Source organism: Rhinoderma darwinii, chromosome 4 (genome assembly GCF_050947455.1).
Source record: "Rhinoderma darwinii isolate aRhiDar2 chromosome 4, aRhiDar2.hap1, whole genome shotgun sequence".
Taxonomy (NCBI): Eukaryota; Metazoa; Chordata; class Amphibia; order Anura; family Rhinodermatidae; genus Rhinoderma; species Rhinoderma darwinii.
Genome location: NC_134690.1, coordinates 359,180,527 through 359,199,187, shown reverse-complemented (window position 1 = coordinate 359,199,187; position 18,661 = coordinate 359,180,527). Strand labels below are relative to the sequence as shown.

The window sequence follows — 18,661 nt, the reverse complement described above, 5'->3', positions numbered from 1 at the left end:
TGACCCCATACCTTACCCACTACCTGAATAACACCAACTCATCCAATCCATTTTGAAAAGAATCTATGACGGCCCATTTAACCTTGATCCCTAAGGAGGGTAAAGATCCTACAGTTTGTAGCAATTATAGGCCAATATCACTAATAAATAACGACGTCAAAATATATGCTAAAGTACTCGCAAATAGAATACACTACCGTCACTTATAAACCCTGAACAAGCAGGTTTTATCCCTTATAGAGAAACAAAAGATAATACATTGAGAATACTCAATATTATTCAATATGCCCAAAGACATAATATCCCATTAGCCCTTCTTACGACTGACACAGAAAAAGTGTTTGATAGGGTTGATTGGCAATTTCTAAAATTAACTCTTATAAAATTTGGCTTCCCAGACTTTATACTAGACAAAATAATGGCTCTAGATAAAAATCCTTCTGCCAAAATCAAGATTAATGGCGAGTTATCCCCATCGTTTGAAATGATAAATGGCACAAGACAAGGCTGCCCTCTATCCCTGCTACTCTTTGTCCTAACAATGGAAGTTCTTGCCAAAAACTTTGAGAAACCCCAAATATTAACGGCATATCATGCAATGAAATTGAACATAAAACAGCCACATTTGCAGATGACATGCTTATTATTTTGTCCAACCCCCAAAAATCGCTCAATCTGATTAATGAATTCAAAATCTTTAGTTCAATCTCCAATTTCAAAATTAACAATTTAAAATCAGAACTCCTTAACATAAATCTAAATACAAATACTTGGAGATCCTTATTAAAACTATCCCCCTTTAAAAACAACTCTGCCAGTATCAAATACCTAGGAACACAGATAAGTCCAAATTTTTCAAAACTATACGACCTAAACTTCAAACCACTATTTGAGAAGATAGAGAAAGATCTTAATTCTTGGAATTCGATACAAACATCGTGGTTTGGAAGATCTAATCTCATTAAAATGATAATTCTGCCTAGAGTCCTGTACCTCCTCCAAACACTCCCGATTAGTTTACCACAAATCTTCTTCATTACGCTCAAGAAAATAACATCTAAAGGATAGACAATCTTGAGCTGAGCTTGCTGCTCACGGAGCATGCAGTTAGTGGGTTAGAACTGGAGGGTGAAGACATGGGTGAGCAGGATCAGGTAAGTAGCTGGGTTAATGTAGTTAGGGGCAGTAGAAAGGGGTCAAAGACAAGGAAGGCCGATCCGGTTTCTGGCATTCCAAGCAAAATTGCCAGGTTGGGTGATGATGCGAGGGTGTCAGTCTCAGAAAAGGCAGCCCTAGTGGATACTGATCTCCCTAACAGCCGGGAGAACAGCCCAGCTAGTAGTCGGCGGGATGGTAATGCAGGTAAGCCAAGACAATTGATAGTTGTAGGGGATTCTATAATCAGGAAGACGGATAGAATAATTTGTCGCCAAGACCGCCTCAACCGAATGGTTTGCTGTCTCCCTGGTGCCAGGGTTCGGCATGTGGTGGAACGGGTGGACAAATTGCTGGGAGGGGCTGGTGATGATCCAGCTGTTGTGGTCCATGTCGGTACCAACGACAGAATAAATGGTAGGTGGAGGAGCCTTAACAATAATTTTAAAGAACTAGGCTACAAGCTGAAGGGAAGGACCTCCAAGGTTGTATTCTCAGGAATACTGCCTGTGCCATGCGCATCACAGGAAAGACAGCGGGAGCTCAGGGAGTTAAATGCATGGCTTAAGTCTTGGTGTAGAGGAGAAGGATTTGGGTTCCTAGAGCACTGGGCTGACTTTTCATTGGGGTACAAACTGTATTCTGCAGATGATTTGCACCTAAATGGAAGGGGGTCTGCTGTGCTGGGGGAGAGAATTCTAGCTGGGGTGGCGGAGTGTTTAAACTAGGGCTGAGGAGGGAGGCCAATGTAGGAAATAAAGGGGTAGTTAGGTTAGAGAGGGGTCAGACTATATTGGTGGGGGGAGAAACAGACGGTGGGGAGAGGACTAGGCAACAAGATAAGGAGATCCTTTCGTTACAAAACAGCAGTGAAAATAAAAAGGCCCAAATGTCAAATAATCACATTTCTGATAGTGAAAGTGAAACATTTAAAGGCAAGTTAAAGTGTATGTTCACAAATGCCAGAAGTCTAGCAAGCAAAATAGGGGAGCTGGAGGCCTTAATACTGGAAGAAGATATAGATATAGTTGGTGTTGCTGAAACATGGCTGGACTCTTCACATGACTGGGCTGTAAATCTACAGGGTTTTACACTGTTTCGGAAAGACAGGGCAAATAGGAAAGGTGGTGGTGTATGTCTGTATGTGAGAAGCGATATGAAGGTGAGTGTAAATGAGACATTAGAGGGTGAAGATTGTGAGGAGGTTGAAACCTTGTGGGTGGAATTACAAAGGGAAGTAAACACTGAAAAAATTACTTTTGGTGTAATCTATAGACCCCCCAATATAACTGAAGAGATAGAAGGTCAAATATATAAACAAATGGAGCGGGCTGCACAGGCGGGTACTGTTGTGATAATGGGAGATTTTAATTATCGGGATATTAATTGGTGTCATGGTTCGGCTTCAACTGCAAAGGGGAGAGATTTCCTCAACCTGTTGCAGGAAAATTTTATGTGCCAGTTTGTGGAACACCCGACTAGAGGTGAAGCTCTGTTGGATCTGGTCATTTCTAATAATGCAGAGCTTGTTGGGAATGTCAATGTTCGTGAAAACCTTGGTAACAGTGATCATAATATAGTTATATTTTACCTATACTGTAAAAAACAAACGCAGGCTGGGAGGGCAAAAACATTTAATTTTAAGAAAGCCAATTTCCCCAGGATGAGGGCGGCAATTCAGGATATAGACTGGGAAGAACTAATGTCAAATAATGGGACAAATGATAAATGGGAGATTTTCAAATCTACTTTGGGTAATTATAGTGCAAAATGTATTCCTACAGGTAACAAGTATAGACTAAAATTAAACCCCACATGGCTTACACCTTCTGTGAAAAGGGCAATACATGACAAAAAAGGGCATTTAAAAAATACAAATCTGAGGGTACATCTGCAGCCTTTGTAAAATATAAAGAGCTTAATAAAATCTGTAAAAATGTAATAAAATCAGCAAAAATACAAAATGAAAGGCAGGTGGCCAAGGATAGTAAAACAAATCCTAAAAAATTCTTCAAGCATATAAATGCAAAAAAGCCCAGGTCTGAACATGTAGGATCCTTAGATAGTGGTAATGGGGAGTTGGTCACAGGGGATCAAGAGAAGGCAGAGTTACTAAATGGGTTCTTCCGCTCTGTATATACAACAGAAGAAGGAGCAGCTGATGTAGCCGCTGCCGGTGCTGTTAATATATCAGTTGATATACTGAATTGGATGAATGTAGATATGGTCCAAGCTAAATTAAATAAAATAAATGTACACAAGGCCCCGGGACCAGATGGGTTACACCCTAGAGTTCTTAAAGGGCTTAGTTCAGTTATTTCTGTCCCCCTCTTCATAATATTTAGAGAGTCTCTCATGAGTGGTATAGTGCCAAGGGACTGGCGCAGGGCAAATGTGGTGCCTATTTTCAAAAAGGGCTCTAGGTCTTCGCCGGGTAATTATAGACCAGTAAGCTTAACATCAATTGTGGGGAAAATGTTTGAGGGGCTATTGAGGGACTATATACAGAATTATGTGACAATAAATAGTATTATAAGTGACAGCCAGCATGGTTTTACAAAGGACAGAAGCTGTCAAACCAACCTGATTTGTTTTTATGAAGAGGTAAGCAGAAGCCTAGACAGAGGGGCCGCTGTGGATATAGTGTTTTTGGACTTTGCAAAGGCATTTGACACTGTCCCTCATAGACATCTAATGGGTAAATTAAGGACTATAGGTTTAGAAAGTATAGTTTGTAATTGGATTTTAGAATTGGCTCAAGGACCGTATCCAGAGAGTTGTGGTCAATGATTCCTACTCTGAATGGTCCCCAGTTATAAGTGGTGTACCCCAGGGTTCAGTGCTGGGACCACTATTATTCAACTTATTTATTAATGATATAGAGGATGGGATTAATAGCACTATTTCTATTTTTGCAGATGACACCAAGCTATGCAATATAGTTCAGACTATGGAAGATGTTTGTGAATTGCAGGCAGATTTAAACAAACTAAGTGTTTGGGCGTCCACTTGGCAAATGAAGTTTAATGTAGATAAATGTAAAGTTATGCATCTGGGTACGAAAAACCTGCAAGCATCATATGTCCTAGGGGGAGCTACACTGGGGGAGTCAATTGTTGAGAAGGATCTGGGTGTACTTGTAAATCATAAACTAAATTTCAGCATGCAGTGTCAATCAGCTGCTTCAAAGGCCAGCAAAATATTGTCGTGTATCAAAAGAGGCATGGACCTGCGGGACAGGGATGTAATATTACCACTTTACAAAGCATTAGTGAGGCCTCATCTAGAATATGCAGTCCAGTTCTGGGCTCCAGTTCATAGAAAGGATGCCCTGGAGTTGGAAAAAATACAAAGAAGAGCAACGAAGCTAATAAGGGGCATGGAGAATCTAAGTTATGAGGAAAGATTAAAAGAACTAAACCTTTTTAGCCTTGAGAAAAGACGACTAAGGGGGGACATGATTAACTTATATAAATATATGAATGGTGCATACAAAAAATATGGTGAAATCCTGTTCCATGTAAAACCCCCTCAAAAAACAAGGGGGCACTCCCTCCGTCTGGAGAAAAAAAGGTTCAACCTGCAGAGGCGACAAGCCTTCTTTACTGTGAGAACTGTGAATCTATGGAATAGCCTACCGCAGGAGCCGTCACAGCAGGGACAGTAGATGGCTTTAAAAAAGGCTTAGATAATTTCCTAGAACAAAAAAATATTAACTGCTATGTGTAGAAATTTTTTACTTCCCCTTTCCCATCCCACTTCCCCTTTCCCATCCCTTGGTTGAACTTGATGGACATGTGTCTTTTTTCAACCGTACAAACTCTGTAACTATGTAACTATGTAACTATGTAAAAAAAAAGCAATCTAAAGGCCACAGAGTAAAACATGACACTTTAACATCTTCTAAGAAATCAGGAGTAATAGGGCTACCAGACTTATAGAGAAATATAGAGACTCAGTTCATCTTAGTAGAATTCTTGAAGGTTACATGTATCTCAGACGGAAATTATGGTCGGACATTGAACTATTCATGTTGGATAAAAATCTGGAGAACTACATCTGGCCCACCCCATATAATACATTTCAATATAAATCAGTTGTAAATACACTGACTAACAACACGTTAAGAATTTGGCATAGACTCCATAACAAATATAATCTCCTACCAAAGATTTGTGATTCCACACCCTTTTCATTCCTTATACCGAACAGATTCATATCTCTAAAACAAAGACTAACCAGAGATAAAGGCTTAGTGAAGCTCCCGGTTAGACACCTCATTGTAAACAATGATATCATGCAAGATCTGAAATCGATACTTATTTTGGGGGACATAAAATTAACCACTCAAAAAGTTGAGATTATACTAGGATCTATCAAACCTTTCCTCCCAGACATTACGGATTAAAATCAGAGAAATCTATTTAATCTACTAAAATCTCAAAACAAACCATTCAAAGGCCAAATAGCAAAATGATAGAAATTTCTTATAGCGCCACAGGCATTCCCATCACACTTATTAAAATGGGGAAATGATTTGAACACCTCCATTACGTCAGAACAATCTAAACTGATTCTTAGGAATTCCCACTCTTTCTCAGTTTCTTCAAGAATCCAGGAACTCAATTATAAAATCATAACAAGATGGTATAAAACCCCGGAATTATTAGATAAAATAGACCAAAATCAATCGCCTACATGTTGGAGATGCAATAAAGAAAAAGGTACCATGTTGCATATATGGTTTAATGTTGTGGAATCTCCTCTTTTTGACAAACTATTGAATCAATCTTGAACAAATATAGTGGGAAGCCTATCACCCTTACACTCAATCTAGATATTACTCATCAACATATTAACTCAAAATCCATTATACCACACCTCTTAAATTCAGCGAAAATTGCAATAGCCAGACATTGGAAAGACACAAATCCTCCTACAATTCTGGAATGGTTAAAAGAGATCAATCTCATCCAATCCTATGGAGAAAAAAAAATGGTCTAGGAATCTACAATACGATAAATATATGACTGGAACGACTGGTCTACATTTTACAGCTCAAAGGAAATAGAACCATATTTACTCACAAACACAATGAATTAATATCACAACATAAGTAACTCCAGTCCCCACATCAGGCCAATAAGCAGATACCTTCTCGAGACCTTGTGCAAATATATCTGAATATACTCGCTCTTCAATTACACATAATATAACTAGATAGTTACTCGTTATTTGTATTAGTCAGCTAATTCTCCTAGGCTGAATATGTTTAACAAAATATGTTAATGTGGTACTAACTCACCCATCCATTTTTCCTTTCTGTACCCCTTCCCCATGAATCCTTAAACCCTGATGTAACAGATGATGTTTAATCACCCTTTCATATTTATTTATGTTTTATTTTTTTCTCTCCTCTGTTCCTTACTATGTCTTTAAGAAAAATTTCTCAGAAAAATAAAGAATTTACAAAAAACTATGTTCTGAAATATAGTCTTTTTCTCGTTGTATATCTTTTTGTTCTATTTTCTGCACATGATTATATAGGGGGCAGTTTATAGATTTGCTTTACAGCAGTAAAATGGACAAATGAAAAATTGACTCATTGAGGCCTAAATGGCATGCTTTGTGAGGTGACTATGCAGGAGGGGGTAGAGCCATGGTGTGTAGATACAGGTACCACAGGTTTAGAACCTAGGTTCTACAACAACCACATATTATTATGTATCTCACCGGAGTCTAAGGAATCTACCTGTTCTTTGCCCTTAAAATCAATAAGAGGTATGGACTTTCCTAGTCTGATTCCCAGGTTGCGGTCCCTGGAATAGTAACCAATTGACGTCAGGGGTCCTGAAGGAATTTTAGTGTAATCAGGGACAAAGCCAATAGTCTTCACCAGGGAAGTGATCAAGATACAACAAGCCAGATGAGGAGACAGAAAAGGTAGTAAGAGAACGAACGGGCCGAGGGTCGGAAACCAGGAGTAGGACGACTGGTACCAGGCGACAAATTCAAGAGGCAAGACAGAAGCTAAATCCCAAAAATGGAGCCAAGGTGAAGATCAGGGTCAAGATCAAAGTTAAGGTCAGTGTTAGGAACAAGAAGGGAGACTAATGATCTACCTTAACTTGCAAGAAAGGCGTTCAGGCCGAAGTCCCCTTTAAAATAGGCTGTCTGGGTCGAAGTCATCAAAAAGCGGTGGTTGCCATAGCAACCTGACTCAGACGATAGCAGGGGGGATTCGGGCCACAGACTGGAGGAGCAGGACTGCATTAAGGAGAGGTAAGTTAGTTGGCCTAGCCATCTGATGCAGCCGAAGGCTGGAGCTGCGGGTCCCGCCGTTGAAACGGAGAGAGGTGAGTAATGTATATACATTTTTGTCAGCGTTCAAAGTCCCTGTTTTTAACGTAGAAATTATTGTAAGACTTGGTATTGTTTAATGGGGTTAATTTTGGGGGTTCCCCACAATTATTGAAGTATCATAATTATTCACCTGTTGCTCCTGTGTGAATATATTCTGCTGAATTCCGATGAGAGATCATCAGAACTTCAGCTCCAGCCGTGTACACTGGAGGACTAAAGCAGGAAGATATCGACCTCTTCTCCAGTTCCTGCTGCAATACCCTAATGGTGTCAGACAAAGACAAGTTTTCTCCTTTGATCTGTAATAAAATTCAAGGAGTAACAGTTGTAAAGGTTAGAAGGGTAATCCACATATATCACATAACGTACCAATTACTTTTGTTAAATTGCCTCATGCTTCATTATGCAGCCTTTTTAATGTCTGGCCAAATGGTTATGATATCCACTAGACAAATAAAGTTATTTTTTAATGAATATTTATCTGCTTTGGTTAATCCCTACTTGTTAGAAGGGTCTCTTGACAATAAGATGATCACAAAATGTCCGACTATTGGGACTCCCAGCAATCAGTTGTAATCTGTAGGAATACCTGGCAATAAGTGTTCAATTTCCTTGCAGTGTCACCACAGGGGAAATTAGGCTTTACACATGGCCCATTTAAATTAATGGCTGTCAATGGAATGAAGGACAGGATAGGTCCTCCAAAGCAAGAGATGCAACGGTTCTCTGATGATCCTAAACAGTCGACACCACTCTATCAACTCAGAATTCCTTAATAGTGTTAGGAAAACATCTGTTCCCTTAAGGTCGCTATGACAACCTGTCTAGCTTCTGGGCGGTTCTTCTTTTACCTTGAGCCTTTCTCTCTTCTCTGTCCTTCTGACAATCAGCTGTAGGCTTGTATTTATACCTGTCTTTTCCCACCTGTATTTGCTTGTGAATTTTCCTATCTCCTGGTTTCTGATCAAGCTTCTGACTGCTCCTGCACTTCTGATTTCTGGACCTCGTGTATACTGGCTTAGCTCTCGTTAACCCTCTGCTTACCAATTCTTATTATCCGCTCCCAGCTGGTTTTGACCGTGACTTGTCTGGTTACTCCATTTCTGGGCTTTCAGTTAACCTACTGGCTGCCTGGTTTCCAGCTCAGGTTTGCCTGAATTGCACCTCTTATCCAAAACTACACTCTGTTAAGACAACCTGGGTTCTAAGCAGCAAAGTCCATCCGACGTTGCGGTCGGCTCTGGCAAACACCTTAAAGTAGCCTTAGACTATGTCGATCAGAGTGGTTACGGATTGGCGGTTGCGGGTTTATGTGCACGCTTTCTCCCGTCAGACTCTAGCAGCCTTGAGGTATTGCTCCACTTGCATTTCCATAATAAATAGGATATATGAATATGGGGTTATTAAACCAGATAAGCAACACATATAAATTCAGATAAATAGAGGACATGATGTTAGAGACAGCTGAAAAAAAATGTACTAGTGTTTTGTATTAGAGCTGGGGGTGATGTCACAGGGAGAGGTATATAATTGGGTGTAATCAGCGTAGAGATGGTACTGGCCAAATCTGGTAAAGTTTGTCCAATAGGGGCTGTGTATAGAGAAAAGAGGAGAGAGCCTAGGACTGATCCCTGAGGAACCCCAACAGCAAGGGGAAGAAGAGAAAAAGCATAAACAGCAAATTATACACTGAACGAGAAGAGAAAGAAAGTAGTGCCCTTAAAAGGAATGTGTCGCTAGAAATTATTATTTTTTTTTTTTCAATTAAACAATTAGTATTTGAGTGATTACACATTTTTTAAATTTACATTTTTTTTCACAAGTCAGGAAATATTATAAATTAGATTCTAATTTATAGCATTTCCATGTGCTGGGCACTAGAGGGAGCAGTTCCCAAAATTGCAGCATGGTCACTGTGGTACAGCAACCTCATTGATTTATGCTGCAAATTTTGGGTGGACACACTCTCCTCTAGTGTCCTCACACAATCCCCCCTCCCTTCTTCCGGCTATTGCCAGGAGAAGGAAGGGTTTGAATCTTCAAATCTCCTACACTGTGTGCCGCCATTTTCTGAGCGACTGCACAGTGTAGGAGGATTAGATACAGGGCTCAGCAGACAATATCACACGAACATAATACACACATCACATACACGAACATAAATTACCTGCCGCCTGCGCTGGTCTACACTCCTATTCCTTGCGCAGTGTTTTTTATTTAGAAAAATCTTTTCTGTGAGATTCCAGCAAGCCACGCGTAATCTCGCGAGATTACGGAGGTAAACGAGATTTTGTTTCCCTTGCTGGAAATCTCAAAGAAAAGAGTCAGAAGTGTCAGGATTCTGAATACACATGACGTCCAGGCTGGATTTCATGTGTATTCATTATCAGGACATTTGATTAACGTTAATCTCTGTGTATGTGGCTGCACATCGCTGCTGTGTAAATGAATGGAGAGGAGTGTATGACGCTGACTGGTCACTGATTGGTCAGCGTCATACACGTAAACACGACAAGTTAAAAACACAATACACGCCCAGTTGGACATAACGAAAAAAAAACGCCCAATTGTCCATTTCAAAGCTCATTTGCATATATATATATATATATATATATATATATATATATATATATATATATATATATATAAAATAGCTCATAACTTGGCCAAAAATGAACGTTTTTAAAAAAAACAAAACGTTACTGTTATCTACATTGCGGCGCCGATCACATGCAATAGGAGATAGGGATTTGAGAATCTGGTGACAGAGCCTCTTTAATGGCAATTACTATGTGTCTTTAAAATCTGGTGTAAGCTATAACAAGTACCTTTTCAGAGTAGGCTTTCAATTTCTCAATCTCCGGTAAGTAGCAGTCCTGCAAAAATAATAATTTCAATATTTCATAAATTATTTACTTATTATTTACTACTTATTATTTACAAATCTGGACATATCTGACAGCTTTCCCATACATAAGGCTCTGTTCACACCTTGTATTTCCGTTATTCTGTTCCGTCATAAAAACAAAATAATGAAACTAACAGAAATTACGTATCCTTCAAATGACAGACACCAACAGCAGCCGATAGAATCCATTGACTCGTGGGTTCCGTCGGGTTTCTGTCATTTTACCAAACAAAATAGTGCAGCATGCTGTGCTATTTTGTCCAACATTTTTGACCGGAGCGGTGTCTCTCAAGGGTGTATTTACACAGTGCGGTTTTGCCGCGTGGCCGAAAACCACACTGAAAAAAACACATGCGTTTTTACCACAATTTGCTGCTGTTTTGCAGTTAGCAAGGAAGCTGTGCGCAAAACCACACCGTGTGAATACACCCTTTCAACGCATATGTGAACATAGTAACAAATGTTAGTGGCTCACCTGTAATGCAACACAATGAGGGCAGCCCAGTGCAATGGTTCAATTTAATTCCCAAAGAATCGTCTATGTATGGCCTATGGCTGAGGACCTCTGAATATGTAACCTGCTGAGAACTGTCACATCTTGCCTAAGCAACAAGGTTCCTTGGTTTCTTTTCATGCGTGAAGGTGCTTATTGTTTGCTGTTTTGAATTTGATCCAGACGGTTTCTTGCCTTTTGATTTCTGCCTGCCCTGACTTGTATTTGTCTATTGTATTACATTAACTGAGTTGCGAGCCCTGAACTTGGATTTGTACGACCACGCTTCTGTTTATCGGTTCTGGCACCAATCTTTGGAAATACCATGTGCAAGCCATTAATGGTTGCTATTAGAGACTACTCTAGACCCAGGTATTCCCTACGCAAAATCCTTACCCTTGTTAAAGGGGTATTTCCAACGTAGATATTTCATATGTCATAAATGTCTGATAGACGCGAGTCCTATATTGGGAACGAGGGTCACCCTACCCCCATTTTGCCTGGTAAGGTGTCCGCTGGCTGCTGATTCTAGGCGATGGCTAATGGAGAGTTCCATTCTGTTCTATGGGAGTCATGAAAGCAGCTGAGCAAGAGCTGCATGGCTGTTTTTGTAGCTCCCATAGAACAGAATGAGAACTGGGACCCGCATCTATCAGACATTTATGGCATATCCTGTGGATATGCCATAATATGTCTAAGGCTTCGTTCACATCTGCGTCAGGGCTCCGTTCTGGCATTCCGTCTGAGCTTTCCATCAGAACGGAACCCTGACTGAATTAAACGGAAACTAAATTGATTTCAATGGTGACGGATCTGGTGCAAATGGTTTCCGATTTTCTCCATTGTGCAAGGGTTCCGTGGTTTTGACGGAAGCAATACAGTAGTTGACTGCGGTATTGCTTCCGTCAAAACGACGGCGAGTTCACACTCTTGTCCAGAGGCCTGACTGTGACAGTAGCCTGAAAAAATCTTTGTTTTTATAGATATATCATATATTAGAGAATAATAATTCATGTCATTAAGACAATATTTATAAATATGCTTATACCTTTTCCTTGCGTGATTCAGTTATAACTGGTGAACGTCTTTTCTTCAGCCTTTCCAGTTCAGCCTTTGTATAGTCCAGCTGTGTGAGGATATCAGCCTGTAACATAATACAAGACACATAAAAAATAGAGCTGATTGAGCTATATAGATGGCAAAAATATGTTGAGTCACACTATGGATAATAAGGAAAGACTCATAATGCAGTTAAGAAAACCTGTGATAAGAATACTTGAAAAAGACTTTCCCCTTAATTGGTGCAATAAAATACAATATACCATACTGTTTATACATTAAACTCAATAAGGTAGTATGCAGAAAGTTCCTGTGCTCCCTCTAGTGGCAGCGGCAGGCAGTCAGAATTTTATTTTGTAACACCATGCCTATACAGGGGGCTATAAAGATATATTAGGAAATTAATCAGCACACAATTTTAGACCAAAAAGCAAATGGTGTTAAAAGGACATTCACTTTAAGATGACCATGCACATTACATAATGGACAGTCGAAACTAACAATTTTGAAGGAATCCTCTGCCTCATGAGTATGGGAGCAAGAAGAATCGGTCATGCTGGATTTTAACATGCTCGATCCTTTGTTTCCCCCAGGAGATAAACCATTCCAGAGGTGTTGGGCCTATCCACCTCATGAAATAAACATGCCCTTTTAGCTAAACCAATGTTTAGGGGAGTCAGGAAAGACAGCTGTCAGACGAAAAAGCACTCAACCGGCAGCTCTCTCATGTCTATGACTGGCTATAAGATTTACATGAGACCTACGAGAATAACTTTTTATAAGGTCCTTTATTGAGCATTAAACATGTGAATATTGTTCTTCATATCTTATTTTTATGTTATATGATTTACTTGTAGTTGCAGGCCCAAAGCCTGAGTTTGCAATACTGCCTGATTCTGATGGCAATATTTCCCCTTTCGATTATTCAAATCACCATTCACCACAAAACAGCGGCCTAGCTTACTTCACTAGTGTGCATGTGTGTATATATGTGTCACAGATTTAGTTAAATGTTACATTTTCTTGCAATATTGTAGACTATATATTGCATTTTTGTATTTGTCCACATGCTCATTTCACTGCATGCATTAGTGGGGTTGTCCAGTTTTGTTTTGTTTTTTTACTTATTTGTAGAATAGGAAATCATACAGTTTTCTAATATACATGTGTTAGAAATTCTATTCACATACATTTCTTATAGTGCATGAGGCCCCTGTCACAGTAGAATGGTACAGCCCACAGATTAGGGCCTGTTCACATCACCATTCGCTTTCCGTTCCGGGGTTCCGTCTGAGGTTTCCGTCGGGTGAACCCCGCAACGGAAAGTGAAACTGAAACCACAGCTTCCGTTTCAGTCACCATTGATATCAATGGTGACGGAAACATCGCTAATGGTTTCCGTTCATCACCATTCCAGCAGATTTCCGTTTTTCAAACGGAATCAATAGCGCAGTCGACTCTGAGCATCAGATTCTTTGAATAAAAAGAAACAATAAAAACAGCAATTTTATCATGTCCTGGAGTATACATGACCTTAATACCAAAATAGAAGGTCATCCTATCAAACCCAGTCTCCTTGTACATAATAAGAACTGCACATTTCATTTAAAGATAAAACATCTCACAAATCAGATCAGATTGCCAAAAATCAGCAATCAGATGAAATAATAGATTGCTTCTACATATAAAGCCTCATTCCTGTTTGCTATAAATTCTCAAGTGATATCTAGTGCCGCTGTACAAAACAAAGATTTATGGGACTCTTTGAAATAACGTTTTATGTGCATTGTACCTTCTCTCGCTCCAGACAGGAGACTTTCAGCTTTTCACGCTCCTTGGCCTTCTCGAGCTGCGACCTCAAGTCTTCTATATCAGAAACCAATTTGCTTTTCTTACTTTTAAACAACTGTTCCTGGTCCCTTTGAACATTTTGTATTGTTTTGAGCTTTCTATTTAGTTCTTCAATTTCTGCTAGCAAAGAGTCCTAATACAGGAAACAAGAACCAGAAAAATATGAGAAATACTTCTAGATAATAATTGTGTAATTAGATGTCGGAGAACAGAATCTAGCACAAAGAAACAATTATTTTATTGCAAAAGCAAAAAAAGCAAAAAGAGAAACTCCATACACAACGAATCATACACAGAGCAAAGCCACATGATTATATGGGTCTGCATTACAGATCTGTAGGCACTTACTGTGCCACCATATGGTGACTCCATATATCGAGGAACATAACTATGGGGGTGCAAAGGTTGCAATCACACCCGAGCCCTGTAAACTGAGGGCATGACCACACATGGCGGAATTCCTCCGCAACTGTCCGCATCAATGCCGCACAGAATCTGCGTTGCAGATTCTGCAGCGGATCTGCACAAAATGTGCAGAAAATTGATGCGGACTGGCCGCTGCGGACTGCAGGAAAAGTGCTTCTCTTCTCCCTATTCAGTGCAGGATAGAGAGAAGGGACAGCACTTTCCCTAGTGAAAGTCAAAGAAATTCATACTTACCGCCCGTTGTCTTGGTGACGCGTCCCTCTTTCGGCATCCGGCCCGACCTCCCTGGATGACGCTCCAGTCCATGTGACCGCTGCAGCCTGTGCTTGGCCTGTGATTGGCTGCAGCCGTCACTTACACTGAAACGTCATCCTGGGAGGCCGGACTGGAGACAGACGCAGGGAGTTCTCGGTAAGTATGAACTTATATTTTTTTTTACAGATACATGTATATTGAGATCGGTAGTCACTGTCCCGGGTGCAGAAACAGTTACTGCCGATCGCGTAACTCTTTCAGCACCCTGGACAGTGACTATTTACAGACGTCTCCTAGCAACGCTCCCGTCATTACGGGAGCCCCATTGACTTCCTCAGTCTGGCTGTAGACCTAGAAATACATAGGTCCAGCCAGAATGAAGAAATGTCATGGTAGTAAAAACAATACGCTCCGCAGCACACATAAGATCTGCGGACTTCATTGCGGAATTTTGACTCTCCATTGAAGTCAATGGAGAAATTCCGCCATGAGTCCGCAACCAGTCCGCCACTGCTCCGCAACAGACAGAGCATGCTGCGGACACCAAATTCCGCTCCGCAGCCTATGCTCCGCAGCGGAATTGTACGCATCGTGTAAACGAACACTGCTAAATTAAAGTGAAAGTCAATGGAGAAACGGCTCCGCTGCGGATTAACGCTGCGGAGTGTCCGCAGCGGAATTTAAGTGAAATTCCGCTATGTGTGAACCCGCCCTGAGGGGGCCCACAAGGTCCCCTAAGATCATATGAGTCGAATAGTACTATAAATTATGTGCAATAATTGGAGGGCACAGTTACAGATTTTGATTTGAGGCCCAGGAGCTTCAAGTTACACCTCTGCATCCAAAATCTGTGAGAAAAAACGAGGTACAAGGAGGCACAAAATAGCAGAATATAGGCGCTGTATTATATATCCATACAACACAGATTCTTATAGAGAGCCTGTCACGTTGAATGTGGTGTCCTAACTCTAGGCAGAATGTTATAAAACAGGAATAACTGAGCATATTAACCCCTTCACCCACCAGGACGTGCCAGTACGCCCTGGTGTTGGGGTTGAAGTATGGAACTCCATACGCTGCTCCATACTCTGCGGGTGTCAGCTGTGTCTTATAGCTGACACCCAGCACTAACGGCCAGGAACAGCGATTGCGCTCTTCCTGGCCGTTTAATCCCTTAGATGCCGTGTTCAATAGTGATCACGACATTTAAGCCTTTAGAAAGTGCGGGGCAGATTTTCTCGCAGCCGCCATCATTTTGACACTACATTTGGATATTTGTAAACAGAAAAGCACGTGGTGCTTTTCTGTTTACATTCAGAGTTTGACAGCTGTTGCGCGAACCACGCAGTTCGCACGGAAGTGCTTCCGTGCGACCTGCGTGGTTTTCACGCACCCATTGACTTCAATGGGTGCGTGATGCGCAAAAAACTCAGAAATATAGAACATGTCGTGAGTTTTACGCAGCGGACTCACGCTGCACAAAACTCACGGACTGTCTGCACTGCCCCATAGCCTAATATAGGTGCGTATGACACGCGTGAAAAGCACGCGCGTCGCACGCGCGTATGTTACGCTCGTGTAAATGATGCCTAAGGGTGGATTCACACACGGCAGATTTTGTTGCAGAAATTTCTGCGACTTAAATCAGTTTCATTCATCTGAAGGGAACTTGCAGAAATCCATGCACCTGCTGCAGAAACAATATACATATATATTGAATGGAAGTGATTTTCAGGCGCAGAAATTTCTGCAACAAAATCTGCTACGTGTGAATCCATCCCAAGGCTATATTCACACTCAAATCGTGGCTTCCATTCATAATGGAACCTGCAACGTTCTGCCGGATCAGTCGTATAATGGATACCAATGGATGTATCTAGCACTTTAATAAAATTACAAACATAAAGAAGGAGGTAGAAGCTACAACATCACATTGACTCCTAATCAGGTATCAAATGCTTTAAAACATTACTATGCAGAAACTGCCTGAAGAATCAGACACTCCTGGAAGGACACTTCTATGGAGCTGTATGAGGGTTTGTATTTAGTGTCACGGGTTGTAGCGTTTATTGGTACCATTTGGTGGTACATATAATTTATTGCCAAATTAAAAAATAAAATTATTGGCGGAAATAGTCAGCAGATTTGCCATTGTTTTTTGTTGTTGTTTCTTGTACGCCATACAGTATAAATAAGAAGTCATCTTTATTCGATGGGTTATTATTATTATAGCAGTACCTAATATGTATTTATTTTTCTTTTGATGAACATTTTTTTTAAAAGAAAAAGAAAATTAAATATTTATGAAAAAAGGGGTTTATTCATTTTGTCTTTTGGGGGGATTTATTTATTTTTTTAATTATTATTACTTAAGCTTTTTAAACATAATTGTCATTTTTTTTGTGCCACTAGGCGACTTGAAACAGTGATCGTTTGATACAACACGTAGTATTCCAAAGAATTATTGCCTGTCATTGTTACAATGACAGGCGAACTATTAGGCCTTCTCTCGGCCATGGCTTCATAGGCAAAAGCTTATGGCAGACCTGGGGGCCTGTTAGTAATCCATCGGCGCATCAAACACCCTAGATGCAGCAGTTGTAATTGAATGCTGCATGTAAAGGGAGTAATTAATGGAGATCAGAGATTCTTTTGATCTCTGCCGTTAGAGCAGGGCAGTCAGTTGTGTATTACAGCCATTGCAGCTCTCCTTAAAGAGACTCTGTAACCACATTATAAGTGCCCTATCTCCTATATAAGGAGATGGGCGCTGTAATGTAGGTGACAGTAATGCTTTTTATTTAAAAAAACGATCTTTTTTCACAGTTAGGAGCGATTTAAGTTTATGCTAATGAGCTTTCTTAATGCCCAAGTGGGCGTACTTTTACTTTCGACCAAGTGGGCGTTGTACAGAGGAGTGCATGACGCTGACCAATCAGCATCATGCACTCCTCTCCATTCATTTACACTGCATTAGCGATATAGATATATCGCTATGTGCAGCCTCATACACAAGCCCTAACATTACTACAGTGTCCTGATAATGAATACACATGAAATCCAGCCTGGACGTCATGTGTACTCAGAATCCTGACACTTCTGACTCTTTTTTGTGAGATTCCAGCAACGGATACGAAATCTCGCGAGATCTCGGAGCTAAACGAGATTTGGTTTCACTTGCCGGAATCTCACAAAAAAAGAGTCAGAAGTGTCAGGATTCTGAGTACACATGACGTCCAGGCTGGATTTCATGTGTATTCATTATCAGGACACTGTAGTAATGTTAGGGCTTGTGTATGAGGCTGCACATAGCGATATATCTATATCGCTAGTGCAGTGTAAATGAATGGAGAGGAGTGCATGATGCTGATTGGTCAGCGTCATGCACTCCTCTGTACAACGCCCACTTGGTCGAAAGTAAAAGTACAAAATATACACAATGATAAGGTTGTTACGTTCCGTTAATGATTCAAATTTACTGCCTGAAGTAGAACGATTAAAATATTGTTTAATTGATAAATCTTTAAAAATGAGCTATCCTAGCCCTCATTACAATAGAACAGGCTTCAGATACGGTGGTCAGTCATGAAGAGAGGAATACTCGTGTGATGATGTTATTCCAACCACCAAGCAAAACCTCTCCCCTTATGGTATATTGCACTGACACACCTCACTGAAATAGGGGATAATCCAACGCGTTTCCGTGCCACTAGTACAGGTGACACATCATCAGGGATTATCAATTCGGTTTATTTATTGTTTCATCTATTACTGCCGTTAAGCACAGTTGTGTGCTAAATTGAACCTCACGGCGCGTGTACGACTCTAATGCATTGGCCGCACACGCGCCGGCGAAGTTCCGGTCTATTTGACAGGCCAAAGCCCACCCACTCAGCTGACGTAGCTGAGGCCAGGCACCAACCCGCAGTAACCACGTCAGAATGTGACGTTGCAGGAAAAATGCCGAGCCTCCTATCCAGCAGCCAATCAGCTTTAATTTCAACGCTACAGCGTCCCACGTTGCCTAGGAGATCTCCAGGCGGATCATATTCACTGCCGTATGAATTCAAGACCTATACACAGATGCAGCTCAGACAAGAAACACAGAAGGAACAAACAACGCAACAAAATCGCCACACATAGACACAAGG

General features: G+C 40.7%; 1 protein-coding gene across 2 annotated transcripts in view; it reads right to left on the bottom strand.

Moving 5' to 3' along the window:
* The window catches only part of LOC142761325 (uncharacterized), a 105,818-nt gene that overhangs the window by 12,772 nt on the left and 74,385 nt on the right, over positions 1-18,661 (bottom strand). For both annotated transcript variants that reach the window (XM_075864512.1, XM_075864513.1), the window contains 4 exons: positions 13,771-13,962; positions 11,968-12,063; positions 10,347-10,394; positions 7,649-7,817 (listed from right to left, as the gene is read on the bottom strand). In XM_075864512.1, the coding sequence (XP_075720627.1) occupies positions 7,649-7,817; positions 10,347-10,394; positions 11,968-12,063; positions 13,771-13,962 (505 nt within the window). The remainder of the gene's footprint in view (positions 1-7,648; positions 7,818-10,346; positions 10,395-11,967; positions 12,064-13,770; positions 13,963-18,661) is intronic.